Source organism: Sesamum indicum, linkage group LG6 (assembly GCF_000512975.1).
Source record: "Sesamum indicum cultivar Zhongzhi No. 13 linkage group LG6, S_indicum_v1.0, whole genome shotgun sequence".
Taxonomy (NCBI): Eukaryota; Viridiplantae; Streptophyta; class Magnoliopsida; order Lamiales; family Pedaliaceae; genus Sesamum; species Sesamum indicum.
The window spans coordinates 3791383-3812849 of record NC_026150.1 but is presented as its reverse complement, the minus strand read 5'-3'; the positions used below and the strand labels follow the sequence as shown (position 1 = coordinate 3812849).

Sequence of the window (21467 nt, the reverse complement as noted above, 5' to 3'; positions counted from 1 at the left end):
AGAGAGAAGAGAGGAGAAGGGAAAAATCAACTAAGTATGGCTTATATAAATAATTTTTGGAATGACCATAGCCGTTTCAAAAGTCGTCACAATGAGAGTTATAATATTTAGAAAGCCGTGTAAAAGTCATTACAAATTATGGATACGACGTTGTTTTGTTCATTGCTATTACAAAAGCCGTTACAAAGAGAATTAAAAAAAATAATTATTTTTATTGAAATTATTTTAAAAAAATAAATTGTCATTTTTGACAATTTAATGCTGTGAAAACGTATCATTGTAGTAGAACAATATAATAAAATAAATTTAAAAACAAAATTTTTTATTTGACATTGATACATATAGACAGTTTGCAATAAATTTATATATTCATAAATGTTAGTATTATATTAATGTAACTGTCATCTTACAATATTGAAGTGCATGGGTTAATCGGATTATTAAAATTAAGATCTAACAGTCAGATATGATCACACTTATGAAAGAATTTATTTGACCAAGTTGTAGCTTTATTGAGTATACGGATTTGGATATATCGTTCCTGAAACGTCATAGTAATAATTCAAATCATTGTATTTGTAAATCAGGCCATGTAATTAAAATCATGCTGTCTGATATGACTTAATGGACACATACTTATATACATTTAAATTTGGTATGAATCGGATGCCTGGATATATAGTTTGTCTGTTACAAATACCATTTCCCACCATTTTTTCCGCCTTCATTTTGAATGGCCATTGTAACGGTTTCTTATTAGTTGGCCGTTCCAAAAATTACGTAATTCATATAGCGGCTTTTGTATCGACTTTTGGAACTCTTTATGTTCTGTTATTTTGTAATGGCTTTTGTAACGGCCTCTAATAAAAAATCCATTCTAATTGTCATCATTTTTGTAATACCGTCTTTTTGTACATTTTCCTGCGGTTTTTCCCACTGTTAATGTAACGGCTTCTTATTTTACCTAAAAATTGTTTAAAAAAAATGAGTCGATTCAAAAATCATAGCAAATTAGTAACTGTCAATAAATTATAATGGTTTCATGCACACCACATATTTGTAACAGTTTTAATAGCGGTTATGACTATTATAAAATAAATACATTTTTATTATAAGGATTACAGAAAAGTCGTTACCAAAAGTGTATTTTTTTGTAGTGTTCACACTGTTTATTTGTATGCAGCAAGACTTTTATAAATTTTTTGAACTTTGACGCTTTTATTATTTATTTATTTATTTTCTTTAGCATGGCCATTTACAAAAATAAAAGTGTTTATAATAATATAATTTATTTTCAGAAATTCAAAAAATTATTTTTCCCCCAAAATATTGCTAGTTAATTTTGATGAATTTTCATTTATAAAATTAAAAACTGAAAAAATGATATTTGTTTGAATATTTCAGAATATATTGTATTAATAGTGATAATTTAATTATTTAGTAGAACAAACTATCCAAAAAGATTAAATATCACAAAGTTCAAAATTTGTTTTATAAAATTTTTATTACAAATAAATGAATATAGTTAAAAATTAATCAATAAAATTAAATTAAGAAATTGAGTTAACCTCTGTATTTATTCTTAATTTAATTAACACATATGTCTACAAAATATTTAATTAAATGAAAATACACAAAAGAAGAAAATAAAATTCAAACAACCGTGTGTGCATGTTTTTTTTTTTTTTTTTGTTAACTGTATTACAAAGCAAATATTAAATAAGTATGTTAAAAATAGAACAAATACGTCCCTTTTTGTAGAAAAATAAAAAATAATAAAATATGAGAAAGACCAATAACATTATAATATAAAAAGATATTGATGGGTGAAACTATAATATATAAAAGAAATTAGTTTATAAAGTTACAAAAGAGTAAATATTTAAAGAAAAATAAATACTTAATGAAATATTAAGTAGAATAAAATAAATAATCATTAAAATAAAATATAAACCTATTAACACCAAAGAAATCTATTTCTTCTTGTACAAAAATTAAATCAAGCAATTATCATAGAAATGTAAAAAAAATTAACACCATAAGAGAAATAAATATTAAAATTTAATAAGAAAAACATAAGAAAAGGATAGCTACCTCAATAACTTTCAAGTATCTAAAAATTGAAGAGATGCATAATAGATTTCTTTCTATTTAAATATAAATATGATGGAGACCATGATATTAGGTGATTATTTTTAAATTAAATTAGTATCATAATTGGCCTGGATTACATTCCTGGATCAAGACTGCCACTAGCCCCAGCTATATTATAAGTGGACCAAAATTGAATTAGGCAATAATGCAATTTTGATCTACTACCATAGATAGGGGTGGTAGCAATCAGTCTAAATCAATTCAAGATTTTGCAGTAATAGCAATTTTTGGTCTAACAAACTCAAATTTAGTCAGAATTTGTCATATGCCCTGCACATGACATCTAAAAATTAAGGATGTTTAAACAAATTAGGGTGTTTTGGACTACAATTGTCATTTTTTATCAATTACAATTATTTATTGAAAATCTCAAATTGATCTAGAAAGAAACTGCCATCGCCCTTGTGTTAGTAAATCAAAATTATATTTTTCCTATTCTACTAATTATTTGTAGTAATACAAGTATTTATACCGTAGGGCGAGCGTCATGACCGCAGGGGATTTGATTTAATTACTTTTCATTGTAAAGCTAAAATTATATTTTTGGTTCTATAATTTTAGGAAATAATTAGTATTTTTGATTCTGTAACTTATTTCATTTACACTTTTAATCCATTTTTTTTTTATAAATTTAGTCCAGAACGTATCAGGTTTGATCTTTTTATTTGACAAACTTAATCATGTATTCACAATTTTTTTTTTTCTAACAACTCATAGTTGCAGGACAAAAAATAAGATCTATTACAGTATGAAAGGAACTAAAAAATTGTTAAAAAATGATCAAATGTTAGATGTTCGAACTAAGTTTGTTAAAAAAAAATAATTAAATGTGTAAATGAAGTAAGCTATAAGACCAGAAATGCAAGCGACCGGAAGACAGGTATCGCCCCTTGGAATGCGGCTAGGACAGAGGCATTAACAGCACATAGCTTCCAAGCTAAACACCAGCGACAATCAACAACTGGAAATTCAAACCTTTTATTGTTCAATCATGATGAAAAAGAAACACAAATAACATAATCAACACCAACCGACAAACTGAGCTGTGAACATATTTCCATATAATCATATGACTATGGGATCCACAAAAACAGTAGCAATCTGTGCTGCTAAATATTTTTGAGGATGTGTATATCCATCTCGGCCATCCCTGTAAGTGACCTCTGCTACTCGTGCATAGTTCAACAACTGCTCCATCATATACTTTGATGTTGTGGAAATTTCAATTAACCACTCCGTATTGAAATCCTTCCACGCATTTTCAAATAGTTCATTGAACTTCCCCATAGTTTCTTCTTTTGATACACCATATTGCTTCACGTAGCAATCCACTGCTGTCGGCATACTTCCATCCTTGCTCTCGCGCTTTGACAAAAATGAAATAAATTTGGTTGCATCATTTGTATACATAAGAAGGACAACCCTATCATGATGTACAGTCTAGTGACACCAAAAGTTGTCAAATTATTTCTCGTAATCAATATTTTTGTTGTCAGCTATATACGTACCACTGAAGGGTAATTCAACCTTCTTTAGTATATATGTCATGCTTGTGATATAAATGCAGTTAAAATTGTTCTTGTAAAGAAATCAGAAATTCCTGTTAATTAAATTTTGTTAGGGTATAAAATGGACTTAGAGGTTCTTACTTCATCACTGCCAACATCATCTGCATGTCGACAAACCCTGGTGGAAGCTATAAGAGCTTTATTAGGTTCATCAGTCATCAGCCAATCAATAGATTCCTTGGAGGTAGATTTTATTCCTAGGATGCCCACTATGAGGAAGACATAGATGCAGCTCGTGACGACAGTATTGGCAATGTACTCTTCGTACGCAGGCATCTGTCCTCCCATGAACCAATTCATATGTTTGTTGTAAGCCTTAGAAATTTGTTTGACCTTCACATGAATATCATTATTGATTAACATCGAAAGATAATTAGAATTAATTAGAAAAGAGTGGACAAGACAAATTGATATGTACTCAATTATAAGATAAATGAGGATGGATAGGTAAGAGTGTGTCCTTACTGCTTCTTTGGCATAACTCACTGCAAATAGTTTTCCTTGTTTGGCTGCTTCAATTTCGTAGTTCTCGAATAGATTTAGAATAAATCTATAAATAATTTTCATATAATCTGGGAGTCGACCGATTTCATTGATATCCCACCTGTAAAAATTATGTCAATTTTTACTCATTCATCTTCACAAGATGAAATTATAAATATTTCTTCTTTCGGACAAGTAAATTGTTATAAAATCGTGTAAATGAATATATTATACTTTTCCAATATCTCAGTGAAAAGGTCAGCTTCTTCAAGTGTGGCATAATTATCATATGTATCATCAACTACTGTAAGCATTATCAAGCTTTTAGTAACTGCTATTCGAGTATAAGAGTGCTCAGGATGAAAATGGAAAGCCATGCCCCAAAAATAGCTCTCCACCAATCTGTCTCTCACGTGTGGTAGTTTGGACATCAAGTCTAGCTCGTTCCACCACCTTTGAATTGTAAAAAAGAAGATACATTACAACTTATTTTAATTTACCTAATTACATGTTCAACAATAGACAAATGTAATGATAAGTACGTCGCTTACCTGGAAAGATCATGAAGTTCTTTTTTGTATAGATTCTGTGAATAGCTGAAATCTAACTTTGCTAATTTTAGAAGCATTTCATTTCTCGATTCTTCCTTCTCATAAAAGGAAATGTAATGGCGGGCTTCAACTTTTGCAACGCCTCTATGAAGCGGCTGCTCAAGAGCTCTTTTCACTTGGCATTGAAGTCGAGGCTCTAATTGTTGCACCATGCATTTCAAGTGATGGGTTGTAAAGACCACCGCGTTTTCTAAAATGTCTTCCCCATGAATCCTCACGTTGGCTGCTTCATACAAGCTTAGTAGGCCCTTAGTATCACTTGTGAGGGTTTCTTCAAATTCACCGCCTTCCCCCATAAATTTGTTGAAAACATCTGATCCATGATCAATTATATCATTTGAAGATCGTATAAGTCATTTTCATTTCTCATTCAATTAATATGATCTACATCATAGAAGCTCGCTACAAAGAGCTCTTTAATATACACGACCAATTAAAGTTTCTTTCGGTCAAGATATTATAATGTGTTAACGCTTAATAATTAGTTTCAATTCATACATTATCATTATATATTTGTGCGTAATGGTAAAACAAATAGAAAAAGATTGGTTCGATAAAACTAGTCACATATTGCAAATGAAGAGAGAAATATCTAGCAGTCTAAGAATCGTACCGCAAGAAACTGAGTAGCGATGTTGCCTAAACACACGAAATTGAAGTGCAGCAGTGAACAAGTCATAGTTGCCCTGGTCCTTATCTTCAGACTGAAATCTGAAAATTTCTCTGAGTTGATCTTCAATCTCTTGCTCAAAGTGATATCCCACTCCCAAACGCTCAAGCGTGTCAATTAGTACTAGCTTTTCTATTGTTGTACTTCCTTTACTCATCAGCATGCTCCTTGCTTCTTGCTTCAGTTCTTCAATTGTTTCAACATACTTTTCTTGTACCTATGAAGCCATTCATCGTATACCAACTCATTGGAAACATAACATTATATAATCAACATGTTATAGAAACCTTAACAAACAAATTTAACCCCTTCCCCCCCCCCCCCGCCCCCCAAACAAATAGAAGAGCTACGGAACCTCCTAAACTTTTCAAGTATGTGGAAACTCCCTATCTCCCATATCAGAAGGTGCGTGATCCTTTTCTTAAAATTCAAGAGGCCCCGTTACCTTATTTTTTGTTCAGAGAATTTTTTTGTCTATTACTATCGTCACATAGCCATTTGTCGTGTATAGTCCACAAATGCAAATATGCAACATCCCGAAACGAGGATGCAAAACAACGTTAAAACAGAAAGGGAGCAGGTGGAACATGCCTATATGCGCGCACAAACCTTATCGTCCAAAGAAAATGAAGTGAAGGTATCGCCCCACATGCTCGGGGAGTAACTGGTGATGGGTGGACGGACATCCTTGGGGAGACTGGGAAGTGTATGATCAATAACGTCGGTAGCTGCAGCCATTTTTGTGGTTAATAAATAGACACTATCTCTCAATCTCTATTTGTATATTTCTTGACATGTGTAAATATGAATGACTAATTCACTTATTTATAGACGCATACTCTGGGATAGCAGATTCCGAATTGCAATTCTGTGTGATCAAGTTTAGAATAACGAGTCGTGATTTTTTAAAAAATATATATATATTTTTTTTTATAAAAAGCCCAAATTGTGATTCACGATTTGAAGTGATGACTCCAAGTCGTGAATCACGTCTTAGGTCATCTTTTTTTTTTTTTTTAAATTTTGTTTAATTAATTTTTTTATTAATTTTATATATTTATTTTTAATATATTAAAATCCAAAAAATCATAATATTAAAATTATATTAATTTAAAAAATTACAATTAAGTGTACAAATGTAATATACATTTGTACAATTAAGTGGACTTAATATGTTGTTAAAAATTAATTTTATAAAAAAAATAATTAAACAAAATTAAATTTGCTGATATTAATAAAAAAAATTGAACGAGAATTGATATTTACTCTTTATTGACATATTATTGACTTATTGTAGGTCAAATATTATTCTTTTCTAATTAAACTATTCTTATAACGATGAAAATATAGATCATCACATGCATTAACGTGTGAAGACGTACGAGGTTAATTTGATTATAAAAATTTTATGCGATTTGCAATAAATCGTATAAGTCAATTGGGGGTAAATATATATTTTTATTAAAAAAAATTGTTAATATCGACAAATTCGATGAATTTTGGCTGATGAATTGAATTATTTGTTAGATTAAAGCAAACCTCATGAATACTAAAAATCACATGCCACAACGCAATTGTGAAACGGGTGGACATTTTTTACATTTGAAATTATATACTTCATTGTATTTTTTATAATTTTACAAAAAAATATACACTATTATATTTGTATACTTAATTATAATTTTTGAATTAATACAATTTTAATATTATGATTTTTTGAACTTTAATATGTTGTTAAAAATTAATTTTATGTAATTAATTTATAAAAAAATTAATTAATTAAACAAAATAATTAAAAAAAAAAAAGATGACCCAAGTCGTGATTTCACGACTTGGACTCATCACTTCAAACCGTAATTACACTTGATGTCGTTATTGTAATCACTTTGGTCATTTTTAAAAAATAAAAATTATTTTTTAATCCGAAGCACGACTTTTTATAATAATATTAATATATTTAATTAAATTATATTAATATAATTTTTTTATTTTTTATAATAAAAAATAATTAACCTGTTAACGGTCATTACCTCCTATTTGCTCACGTAACTTTGACTTCAAATGCCATGTTTAATGGTACCAAAAAAAAAAAATGTGTTTTTTGTACCATTAAAAGAAAAAAAATATTTTGACCAACTTTGACAAATTATAAGATTTTTTTTATTTTCACAAAAATAAAAATATTAGAAATATCTTATTTTAATATATATAATGAAATAGCTGTAAAATTATAATTATTTGTATTTCAAATAATTTTTACTATTTTAAAATTAAATTATTATTTAGTCTAAAAATATATTAATATTTGATCAAAAACTATAAAAATGTAATTTTTTTTGAGAAGTATTAGGTATATTTTCTTTTTATTAAATAATAAATTAATTTTTAAATTAAAAATATTTACATTCGCGATAAATTGTAGCAACTATTAATTTTTTAAGATTGAAATTTTATTTTGTTTGAAAATATTTTAATAAATTATAAGAAATAAAAAATTATTTTTGAAAAAAAAGAAAAAAAATAATTTTAATATAAATAATAAAATAGTTTATAATTAATAATTATTTATTTTAGATAAACTCTAGCATATTTCAATTATTTTAAAATTAAATAATTATTTTAACCAAAAATATTTTAATAAACTTTGATTGAAAAAAGTAAGAAATAATTTCTTATTTTTTTCTACAATTTATAGAAAAATTTTAGGAGTAACAAAAGTTGTACTCAGGACATAGAGTTCATATTTGTACATTTATTTAGTTGTACGATTTCATATGAGTTATAAATTTAAAAATAATCAGATGGTTATCATGAGTTTATACACAATTCGATTTGAGTCTGACCAAGACCAGTTGGGACGACTTGGATAATGATATACAAATCTTGGTTTGTCTGCAATCTTGATTTGGCCGGCTATCATTATCTCAATCAATATCATATAATCGTTGGCACATGGTACCATTCGTATGTGATATTCCCACACTGGCCAAGTGTGTAGCAATCTCAACACAGGACATCACACTGAACTTGACACCCCCACACTACGCCAGTGTGTAGCCGTCAACACAGGATATTTTTCGCTACCCGAAATACATCGGTACCCTTCGCTTTATGATACCTAGCTATACATTAATCTTTCTCGTATCATATATCACAACATCATGACAGTGCACAGCTCATCATCAATCACATCGCATCTTCGTAAATCATTGAATATGCCCAGGTTAGTTATGTCATCTTTTCATCTTAATACATTATTCATGTTTTAATAACTCCATAATTGATCAATTTCGTTTGACACTCATCTCAGTGTATCATCTGTATATTGACAACTTCATAATTTGACTCCAGTTAATCATCAAATAGAAACGTGTCACAATCATTTTACAACAACTTCATTATGCATTTATATTCAACAAAAAAATTGAAGTGTCTCAGAATTAATCATCATCCTATATATATATATATTTATATATGTACCAGGATATTCAAATTATATTCAAATCATTCTTAGCTCTGATACCATTTAGTACCAGGATATCACAAATCAAGAATAATTTGAATATAACAACCATATTTGAAACCATCTAAGGAAATATAAAGATCTAAAAGAATGAATATGACAATCAATTATATAAAGATTATAAAAATTATAACAAGGATATTCAATGAAGTAGAAATTAAAGACAATTATGAGTGGAAGAAAACTTACTTGATTTTGCTAGAATTTGTATACAAAGATTTTATAGAAAAATTAGATGTACAAAGATACTAGTTATCCAAGACATGTTATTTCTGTCAGAAGAAGTGTATGAAGAAGAAATGGATGAAGTACAAGAGAAAGAACTTGAAAGAAGAGATGAAGAACAAGAGAAAGAACTTGAAAGAAGCAAATGCTAGAGAGGGTGTGAGAATAACTCTGAAGAATGGCCTGTTATCCTTTCTTCCAACAAATGCTTCCATTTATAGAAATGCTTGGCCTTCATCATGGATTTGAATTATTGCTGATTGTGGCTGTCCATCATACCTCCATAATACAGCAAGTTGTCTGACAAAACTGAAATGAATTTTCGGATTTTTAATTTTTTTTTTACATCATGATTACATCATTTTCATTATGAATTTATTACGATAATTAAATTTGTTACAATAGTAAATTTTTTTACATCAAACTAAACTTTTACGGAATTGGACTAAAAATGCCGAAACAATCATCTTCATTTTCATCACAGAGATGAATTGGCGATGGTGAATCTTCTTTGTCACTTTGAATTTCTTCAAGAATTTTCTGCATTTCTTCAGAGGTTGTTGCTTTGGCAATTCTTGCGGACAAATTGTTTTTCTTCAATAAAAATTGTTCTTGCTCTGAATTGAATTCTTTGCCAAGAATTGTTATTGTTTTGCACATTGTAGGATTTTGCTTGAACCACTCTAATATTGCTGCTTGTTCAAATGTTTTCGTATTCATTTTGTCTCACTATTTTACACAACATTTTTCCCCCAAGGAAAATATGATTGTATCTTCATCAATTTGGATGGGTTTGAATTGGGGCTCAATTTTCAGAATCCAAGTCAGATTAAATTGGATATAGAATTTGAGTAAATTGTGGAGATGTTTCCCTGGAAACATACTGACTTTGAAATTTTCTGTGAAGAATTTGAATGCATCCTGGAATGGTTTAGGAAGAATATGTGGTTCCGAACCAAAATAGTACCACCATCTGACGAACCAGTTTGGAATTTTCTCGGGAGAAATTTTGGTGCCAAAAAGAAAATAAAAGGACATGGTATTTTTTTTCATTTTGCTTAAGAAGGAAATGTTGAAAGGCTTTGATATAGTTCCAATAGGATATCAAAAGATATTTTTTATTTGGTATATTTTTAAGCTCATAGGGACTTTTTCCCCAATTGGACAAAGAAAGAATGGAATTTATGAAAATTTTCCTGTAGCCAATTTATGAGGAGTTGGCTGGGGCTCCTTGGGGAGGCATATTTTGAATGAAAATTGATCTGGTAGAAACAAGAATGTCTTTATAGAATTGTTGGGTTTTTTGAGGATCTTCATAAATCCTGTTGTGATTTTCATCAAGAACCGTTGTCGCCATCAAAACAAGATTATCTTGAGTTTGTTCATTTATTCACTCATCCTCAATTACAAATCGAGGTGGAAACCTATTTTCTCAAAATATGGAAAAATTGGTGAATTGGATTGGGAACTAGTAGGCCTAGTAGTTGAAGTACCTGCTATGTCTTTATAGGTTTGAGTAAGTTTGGAAGGGGCAAGAGGAATTGGTTTTCCCAACGGGGTAAATCTGTTGACAATTTGAATGAGAGTTTGTGATAATTATGGTATTTTTGGGATTGTTTGGGCAAGACTTTGTGTTTTTGATTGGAGAGATGGGGTAAAACCCGTAATGATTTTGGATTTTGTGGAATTTGTGGCTTTGAAATTTGAAGATTTTGGGGTCTTAATTGGATCTTTTCTGGCGTTAGAGAAGAGTATTCTAATTTGAGAATTTGGGTTGTTGTTTTTGCTGAAGGACTTACCTTTAGCTTTGAATCTTTACCTGATTTCGACATCCCTGCAAGAACTCTCTTGTCAAATAGTTAGGAATGTGATTGTGAGCTCTTTTAATATATTCAATATCAAAATCAAATACAGATAATAAAGCTTGCCATCTTGTAAAAATTTGTTTTGAAACTAAATTTTTAACATCTTTGTAAGTACATCTTCTGCAGCTCTACAATCAATTTTGAAGAGAAATTTTTATTTAACAAATCATCTTGGAATTTAGAAATATACAATACAATAGATAATATTTTCTTTTTTATTGTAGGATAATTTTTCTGAGTTGTAGTTTTCCAGACTCTAGAATAATATCTTATTATTGTTTCTTTATTATTAATAATTTGGCTAAGGATACCTCCATATCCTAATTCGGATGCATCTGTTTATACAATTTTTGGTGTAGTTGGATGGCATATACTAAGAAAAGGGATTTCTTTAATTTCTATTTTTAATTTTTTTCACTAGATTTGTATGAATTTGGGTTCAAGGTGGTGGTGGAGTTTTTAGTCTTTCATATAATGGTTTACATATTTGTCTAAAATTTGGATAAAAATCTGAAACATAATTTAGGCTTCCTAAAAATCTTTGCAGTTGAGTTTTGTCTAAAATTTGGTTTGGGAAATTTTCTCCAAAAGTTAGAGATCTTTGAATTGGGACAATAGTTCCCTGATGCATTTGATGTCCTAAAAATCTAATATTAGTTTGGAAGAGTTTTATTTTGGGGGCTGATACAACTAAGCCATTATCTTTAATGAGTTTAAGAAATATTTGTAAATGTTTTCAGTGTTTTTCTATGTTTTTTGCTGAAGACTAAAACATCATCAATATAAACAATAGTGAAAGAAGTATATGGAGTGAAAATATCATTCATAATTTTTTGAAATTCTGATGGAGCATTTTTTAAACCAAATGGCATAACATTCCACTCAAATTGGTCAAAAGGGAGAGTAAAAGCTGTTTTATATCTATCTTTTTCATCAATTTGAATTTGCCAGAATCCTGATTTCATGTCAAATTTAGAAAATATTTTTGCATTATAAAGTCTTTTAAGAAGATCTATTTTATTAGGTATGGGATACCTAATCCATCTTAATGCTTTATTTAAAGATTTGTAATTTATAACTAACCTGGGTGTCCCTCTTTCTAATTCTGCATTTTTCTGGACATAAAAAGCTGGACAAGACCAAGGAGACTTTGAAGGGCGAATCAATTTTTTATTAGAAGATCTGGAATTTCTTTTTTGCAATATTCTAGTAATTCTTGATTCATCTGTATTGGCCTAGCTTTAGTAGGAATTTGTCTTTCATCAAAATTTGTTTCATATGGGAGATTGATTACATGTTTTTTTCTTTCCCAAAATGCATTTGGTAATTCCGAACAAACTTGTTTTTGAATTTGATTTTGAAATTCAAGAATTTTCTTTTGAGTGAAAGGTGCAGAAATTTGTTCTTATATTATTTTATGAGAAATTTGATCTTTTAAAAAGAGAATTTATTTTTCTTTATTACTAATTTCTTGGAATAGAACTACTTTAATATCTCTTTGGGTTACAGGGAATTGAAATTGAAATAAGATATCTTTTTCCATTACTTTAGTCCTAATCCCTTCAGAACTTACATTAATTGGGTAAAGCATTTGGAGAAAATAATTTTCTAAAATTATTGGAGTATTAAGATTTTTGACTAGCACAAAACTACTTTTAAAATAAATTCCATTATTAGTACACATGAGTTTTTGAAAGTTTGAAATTAATTTTGAGACTAGCTGAATTAGCAGTTGAGAGTTTTTCTTTAGTTTTTTAATATTTAGTGGGGATTAACCCTTCTTGAATACAATTCATGTCTGCTCCTGAATCCATTAAAGCTATGGCATTTAATTTAAAATCTTCAATAACTAAATTAATATTTACATACCATCTTTGATAAGAAATTCTAGAGATGGTATTAACGAACGTTTCTTCTTCTTCTTCAGAGACTGATGGGGACATTTTGTTAGAATTTTCTTTGGAAATTTGATTTTGAAGTTTTATGATTAAAATTTTCTGTTGTAATTGATCATGGTTTTCTTTTAAAGTTTTAACTTCCTTTTTTAATTGTCTAACTTCATATTTTAGGTCAGATATTGAAACTTTAGAATTAGAAGAATCAAATATATTCATAATTTATGAGAAATCTGTTTTAGGAGGGGGTTTTATTTTTTGAGGATTTTCATTTGAAATTAATTCTTGAAGTTTATGGAGGTAAATTTCTTTATCTTCAGGATTTTGGATTTTATCAATAAGATCTAAGATTAGGGAAAATTGGTTAGTTAAGGTGGCTATTTGTTTATTACAAAGACATAATTCTGGTGAATAACTGGTACATTCATTATTATTATCTGAATTAGAGTTTTGGGATTCTTCTTCTGAGGAGGAATATCCTTCATCTGTTTGGATTTGATCTAGTTGTTCTTCTAAGCTAGAATTTTCAATTTCAAATATTTTTAAATCTTCTTCATCTAAGATTCATAATAATTGATTTGTTAACTCTTCTCCTAGACTTAATTCATTAATTTTCTTTCGCATTCTACAACTACTAGCATAATGACCTGTTTTTTACATTTATGACATATAATGGAATTAGAAATACTTGAATATTTTTTCTTTGAGAAATTTTTTCTTGGGAAACTAGGTTTAGGAGAGGTTTTAGTGGGGGATTTAAAGAAGTTTTCTTTGATGATCTATGTCTATGATTGTTATAGTGTTTTGGCTTTGATGATGATGACGGTGACCTTACTTTTTGAAATCCAAATTGTTCACACCAACTTCCTAATTCTTTTCTAGTAGTAAGATTTTGTTAGTTTAATTGGGCTTTTAAAGTAAAATCATTGCATAATTGTAATCCTACTAAATTAATATGATTAATAATTTCTCCATAAGAAAGGGATGCAATATTTTCGTATTTTTCTTTAATTTTTTCATGAACTTTTTCTGCAAATGACTTTGGTAATCCTGAAATAAATTTTTTCTTTCCAAAAATAATTATCTGCATCATTTCTTTCATAAATTTTGGATAAAATTATACCATCTAAAATCATGGAGTTTTCTACATTTTAGATTTTGTAAAAATTTTGTATTCCTTTCTTGGTATATTTGAGGATTTCCTATAAAATGGATAATGATTGTATATATTAAAGAAGATATTGCATTAGATATGGGTCTTCCTTCATCGTTATTAATAATATTTCCTTCTGGATCTCTTTTAACACTTGAAAGAATTGAGTTTTAGCTTCCTCATTTATTGTATTATCCCACCAACCTTTTAATTGACCATTGAATCCTAATATAAGATTTTTAGTAGCATCTTCATCTGTTAATCCTGCTCTTTCTTTGTAAATATTTGATACCATAACGATTTTTTACATAGGCTAAGAATTTGATATTCAGATAATGTATCTAGATTCCATTCATATATTGAATTTCCATTAAAAGACCTAAAATTTTGGATTTCTTCTATCTTTAGGTTAGGAGGAGTTGGTTTATAATAATTTTTATAAGGTGATAAACACGAACAGGGTTACTAGAATTAGGAATTTGTTCATTATCAGAATTTTCATGATTTTGTTCAATTGTATTAATGACTTTGTTTTTACCTAGATCTCTTAATCTCTCTTGAATACCTAAGAGAATAGATTTTTCTGAATTTAATTTTGGTATATAATCAGAAATTTGAAAAGGAAGATTATTAGCAGTAATGTGAAGAGTTTGGTCTTTAGACATTATTAGGGAAAATGATGAGGGCTCTTTCTTTTCTAAAGTCTCTTCAATTTTGTTTTCTATCCGATCTAATTGTTTTCTTATGGAATGAAGGATTAAATTTGAAAAACTATTTTGTTTAATCTGAACGGTGCTTACCTCATTGGTGGACAGTTCACTTACTGGAAGTCACTTGATGATTTGGCCTTTTATGGAAATACCGGATTCCTCTAAAGGTGGATGGTCGCTGGAGATTATTGACCCATCAAGCTTTGTCCATTTTTTGAGAGTTTTTTGGATGACTGCTAATTTATCATTTCCATATATTTGGAATAAATAGGAGAAAAAAGGAATATTTTGTTTAGTGAATGAAATGTACTCGTACCATTCAGACTGATGTTTGCTCTTTGTGATTCGGAAAAATTACTCATGAACCATTTTCTATTAGAAATATTTTCTTCAGAAAGAAAGTGTTTTTTAAGAAATTCTTTGTAAATTAGAAATTTTTTAGTAATTGTAAGAATTTGTGATGGTGCAGAATTGGGGGTTCTTGTTTCCTCATAGTCTTGATATATTGGTTGCGCAAGATTTTGATCTATTCTTATTTCTTGAAATATTGAGGTAGTAGGTCTAATTGTTTCAGATGTTGAGTGTCTTGAAGGGGTGATAGGATGAGAGTAGGAAGTCCTATTTGTTTTTAGATTTTGTCTACAAAATTTTACTCCTACGGATCCATCAGAATGTTGAGTAATTTGTTCAATTTCTGAATTTTCTATGGGCTGAATAGGGGGAATTGATCCGGGTGGTAGATTCCATATTTCCGGTAAAGTGACATTTTTCCATTCTATAGTTTTTGGAATGAAAAGATTAGATTTGGCTATATTTATTTCCCAAAATACTGTTTGACCTGGTGATTTAGTATGTGATATGGCTTGAATATCTAGGCCAGTATTAGTAATTTTGTAATGTAACCTATAAAATATTTCATAAATATGAAATCCTGACTTTATTTTATAATTATAATTTTTTACATTTAAAGTGAGAATATCCAAAATATGAGGATCATTAAGAGAAATGGTAAAATTTGGGAAAGAATTGAAATAAATTGGACCATTACAAAGACTAGTTTCTACTAGACCAAGTAAGGAATCATAAAAATCTAAGTGTCTACAATCTCTTAAGGCAAGAAATACACTGGTGTCTAATCCTTCCCTTGTTAAAGGTTTTATAGCAATTTGAATAACACCAATATGCAAAAATTTATAACCATTCTTAATATGTTTAATAATAGAAGATTTTGAGAATAAATGTAATGTTTGTTGATCAGATACTAAAGGTAAAACTTGTTCTTTTGTCTTTATAATATATGCTGATTTAAAATCAATAAATGAGTTCTTATAAATTTCTTTAGTATTAATTTTTGAAGGTTTTGAATCAAATAGATCTCTGTCTTCCCACAATGTTTCTCCTGTGGTAATTATATTCGAATTTTCTTGGTTGTCCCCTGATTATGAGGCTCCAGAATTCATGCTTCTTATGAATTTATCCATAATACTAGATTTTCATACTTTGCTCTTTTGGATCAGACAACGATTTATTGAGGCACAATTAAGTCAAGTAAGCCGACTTATAACGTGTCGAAGTCCAATTCACAAATTATGAACTTCTATATATGGATATACCCAAGATTTGCATGGCTCTGATACCATTTATTACTAGGATATCACAAACCAAGAATAATTTGAATATAACAACTCATTCTTGAGAGCTATTCTCACACCCTCTCTAGCATTTGCTTCTTTCAAGTTGTTTCTCTTGTTCTTCATCTCTTCTTTCAAGTTCTTTCTCTTGTACTTCATCCATTTCTTCTTCATATACTTCTTCTAACAGAAATAAGATGTCTTGGATAATTAGTATCTTTGTACATCTAATTTTTCTGTAAAATCTTTGTATACAAATTCTCGAAAATTCAAGTAAGTTTTCTTCCACTCATAATTGTCTTTAGTTTCTGCTTCATCGAATATCCTTGTTATAATTTTTATAATCTTTATATAATTTATTGTCATATTCATTCTTTTAGATCTTTATATTTCCTTACATGGTTTCAAATATGGTTGTTATATTCAAATTATTTTTGATTTGTGATATCCTGATAATATATATATATATATATATGTAGTATACTCAACCATAGTCACAACAAATAACGACCATTTCACAAGACAACCATATAATTCAACTAAACACACGACAATTTCTGATCAAGTTCACATGACAAGTAGATACTTATATATATGCAATTAACTATATTTACCTCACTTTCTCCAATTATTTAAATAGTAGAATGATGTGTACAATTTTGAATAATATTTTCGTATCATTAATGAGTTATAAGACGTATAGCCAATGAATAAAAAATATTGTAGTTTTTTCATAAAACATTAGATCATATTTGTACACCTCTCAATAATCCTTGAATATCTCCTTCAATAAAATTCGAATTTTAATTCCATTTTCTTTTATATAAAGTAGAATTAATTATCTTTCCATCAGTATATATCGTAATATATTAAAATCGGTGCTTATATTTTAAAAGTTACCCTTACCGTCCCTAAATCCGTACCCCTCACAGTATGGGCTGCGCTCACTAATTAAATCATTACTTTAATTATAACCATTGACTTTAAAAACCGTTTTAGCATTATAAACTAGACATAATAAGCTTTTCAATGATGTATGATTTGTATTTCAAATCTTAGAAATTAATTTTATAAAAATTTGTCATCGTCATTCACTAGATTTTCTTTGACGGAGCAGGTCTGTATCATTATTCTATTTTATCTCAAACCAAAAATTGGTTGTCATAAGTTACCTAAAATATAATAATTATATCATACATTTAATTTGTATGCGACGTTCATTAATTAATTCATTTGATCAATTAGTCCTACTAATCCGCTCCATTGATAAATTAAAATGGTGATAATTACTGGTAGAATAGGATGTGTTTTTCCTTAATTATGATAATATATAGATTAATATATTTATTTTTTGAACTCAAGTTTATGTTTTTTTCTGTAATTTTTCTTCAAATAATGAAGATGGTTATTATTTAATTATGTGTATGAATAAAACTTATTTTTATTTTAATAATATTTCTTTCTATATCTTCTTCTAATTATAAGTTTCTGCAAATTTTTTAATATTAATGTATTATAATTTCAAAAGAAAAATTAATTTATTTTAAAAAAATTCAAGTAAATTTTGCTAAACTTAAAAATCTTGTCAAATATAATTTCAATCATAATTAGATTAAATTTGTGCATAGCATGAGTCGCACGCTAGCTAGTGAGTGTGTGTGTATATATATATATATATATATATAGTACCACAAATATATATGTTTGGATCAATATTTTCAAAATCATAAAATGTAATAATAAATAGGGAATATAATTTAAAGAGGCTAAATGAATTTAAAACTATTAACATTGTCTAATGTTTACCTACCAATTAAGAAAACTATTAATATTGTCACATTAATATCTACCTACCAATTAAAATATTTTTTACAATTAAAAATTTAGGGGTGCAATATGGGTGGAAATTCATTTCCAACCCAACCACCGCCTAATTTTGGGTTGGGTTGAGTTTAATATTTTTTAATATGAGTCCAATAAATTATGGATTTTAAATAGAATTTTTATGTTAATTATCTGTAGGGGTGGCAGATGGGTGGATTGGATCGATTTTGGGTTGTGTCCAAATGGGTCGGGTTCAAAATGGGTTGGATCCCAAATGAATTTAAATAAACGGGTTCAAAATGGATTGGATTGCAAATGAGTTGAGTCGGTTTAGTATAAACCATTTTATTATTTTGAATTTAAAGATTTTAATATTTTTCACACAAAGAAAAGAAAAAGGACGATATTTAAAACTATTGAAAAAGGTAAGTACTACTTGTAATGTAATACAACTAAATTTGTATCAGATGTCATTTCTGTCTAATGACTATGTACATTAAAATTCATTTGCTAAATCATAAAGTAAAAAGATCTACTAAATATCTAAAAAATACTAAATTTTATCAAAATAATTCATAACATTTTAAATGTTTATCTTGAATGAACACTAAGCCATACAACAAAATTCTCTATATTTGTTGAGATACAATTTTCATCATCTTCATCATCTTCATCATCATCAACCAAATTCTAATTTTGACCGAATTAACCGATTTTTTTTAAAAAAATTGTAAAGTTAATTTATTTATTATAAATGATTAATAATTAAAATAATTAAGTATGTATTAATCATAAAATTATTATTATTTATTATAAATACATATATTTAGATACTTAACATATACTTATATTTATTTTTTATTATATGTATATATATTCATAATACAATATATTTGTATATATAAATATATATTTTTAAATTCGGTATTTGGTTCAGCATAGAAACAAAACCAACATGCTCATATCTAAAATTTGAGAAGATTTCCTTGAAAGGACTCATATGAAATGTGCAACTAGAATCAATCAACCATTCATGCTTGTCAAAGGAATTCACAGAATTTGCTTCACACACAACAAAAACTTCACCATTGTTATCATTAGAAACATTATTAGCCTTTTCTTTTTCCTCATATCTATCTCGATTTTCCTTTCTAGGTGTTCTACAATTCTTAATATAGTGCCCTTTTATACCACAGTTGTAGCAATGTCTTTCTCTGATTTTATCATCATTATAAGAGGTTTCCCTAGGTTTATATTTACTCCGACTTCCATTTCTGCTTTTACTCCTACTTTGCTTCTTTTATTATATCTAGAGTTTCTAAACTTAGGTCTTCCCCGTAACCGAATTAACCTCGTGTTAGTTTTGACTAGGTTTATTAGCCCTAAGATTCATTTCCTTACTCTTAAGTCCATTCACAACAGTTTCAATATTAACACTATCTCTACCATACTTAATAGCAGCCTTCACATCAGAGTAAGATTCAGGTATAGCATTAAGTAAAACAATCGAAGATTACTCATCAATATTTTTGTCACCAATGAGTTTAATATCCTGTATTAACTTTGTAAAATCATCCAAATTTTCATCAATATTCTTAGACAAGTCAAGTTTATATCTGAAAAACTTTTCTTACAAAAATAGTTTACTCGATAAAGAGGTTTCAGTGTAAAGCTCTTCCAGTTTATCCCATAATTCTTTAGAAGAATTTTGTTAACCGAATTTTCGTAAAACAGTGTCACATAAGTTGAGAATAATAGAGGAGTAGGCAAACTCATCATTTTCTTGTATTTTTTTTTTTGAAACGTTTTCCAAATAGTTGCCGTCAATGGCTTTGAAAACTCTTTGCTGAATTAAACTGCCCTTCATTTTTTGTTGCCAGATTGAAAAGTCACTTTTTCCATCGAAAGGTTGTAGGTTATACCCTGCCATTTAAAGTTTTTAATAAAAATTTACGAAAAACGGTTTTTAGCAGGTTTAAGAAACACGTTTTTGTGATTATCAAAAAAAAGATTTTTAACACATATTCACAGCAAATAATCACACAGTCTTAACCAACAATTATAAAGCAAAAGATATTATCAATAATCACAAAAAATATTCAAAAAATGCAGCAAATATATCATATCACAATAAACCAACAGAGATTAAGAAAGATATGTCGCAGTGGTTTAAGAATTCACAGTAAGGTCATAGATGATTGCAGTAGTTCAATAACAACCAATAATGACAGTTTAGGAGATCACACAGATCAACGATAATATCACAGAGATATCAAAGGTCACAAAGATCAATAATAATGAACCGAAATATAGCGAAAGCCGAGGTTCACCAGCCTAAATCCCATCCAGATACCCGACGACCTCGAGGGTCCGACCAAGAGGGATATTAGGGGGCTTGACCGCGGTACTAGAGATAATAAGATTTTATAATAATATAAACAGAGATATCAACGGAAAATAAAGAGGAGGGGTTTCAGAGAGTACCACCACCGGAAGCTGTCGGATCAGAGATGGCTCTGATACCACTGTTAGGGTGGAAATCCCTCTGTGATATCTCTTTCAAAAAAATTACCTAACCAACTATTACAGGTATAACTGGAGTATGAAACTCCTTAATACAAATCAAGATATGAAACTAATATGTAGAAATAAATATACAAAAATCAGAAACACTTATGAGATTGAGAGAGGGCTCAGAATGCTACCAGATCCACCACTGTTCCTCCGGTATTCGATAGTCACAGAGACTACACAACTGAACGGCCAAAACCCACAGTTACTCTACAAAAGGTCCACACTCAAAACCGATCACAAAGATCTATCTCAGAAATCTGTCACAAAGACTCACTAAGAAAGTTCACAGAGAAGTGATTTAGAACTTGAGAAGATAGAGTGCGTGCAGTACTATGTCTTTTTCCGACAGGGAGAAATCCCCATTTTATAGGTATGAGAAAGAACCGTTGAAGGTAAATCTAAGGTGGCTTTCCATTAGCCATTGATTTGGCTAAGGAAAGCCACCTCAATAGTAGGTGATGAACATGGAAGGGAGAATCCACGACAGAAAAGGAATCGAGAGAAGAGAGGAAGAGAGAAGGGGGTCTGTCGGCGCAAGAGAGTGTGAGAAGTGAGGAACTAGGGTTAGGGCAGCAATATAA

General features: G+C 28.9%; 1 protein-coding gene across 1 annotated transcript; it reads right to left on the bottom strand.

Moving 5' to 3' along the window:
- LOC105163683 (gamma-cadinene synthase) lies at positions 3121-6309 on the bottom strand. The gene is made up of 7 exons (XM_011082125.2): positions 6096-6309; positions 5430-5703; positions 4757-5129; positions 4440-4658; positions 4188-4326; positions 3804-4055; positions 3121-3519 (listed from the first exon to the last, which is right to left on the bottom strand). The coding sequence occupies exons 1-7, from the start codon at positions 6222-6224 to the stop codon at positions 3220-3222; spliced, it is 1686 nt and encodes a 561-aa protein (XP_011080427.1). The 5' UTR covers positions 6225-6309; the 3' UTR covers positions 3121-3219.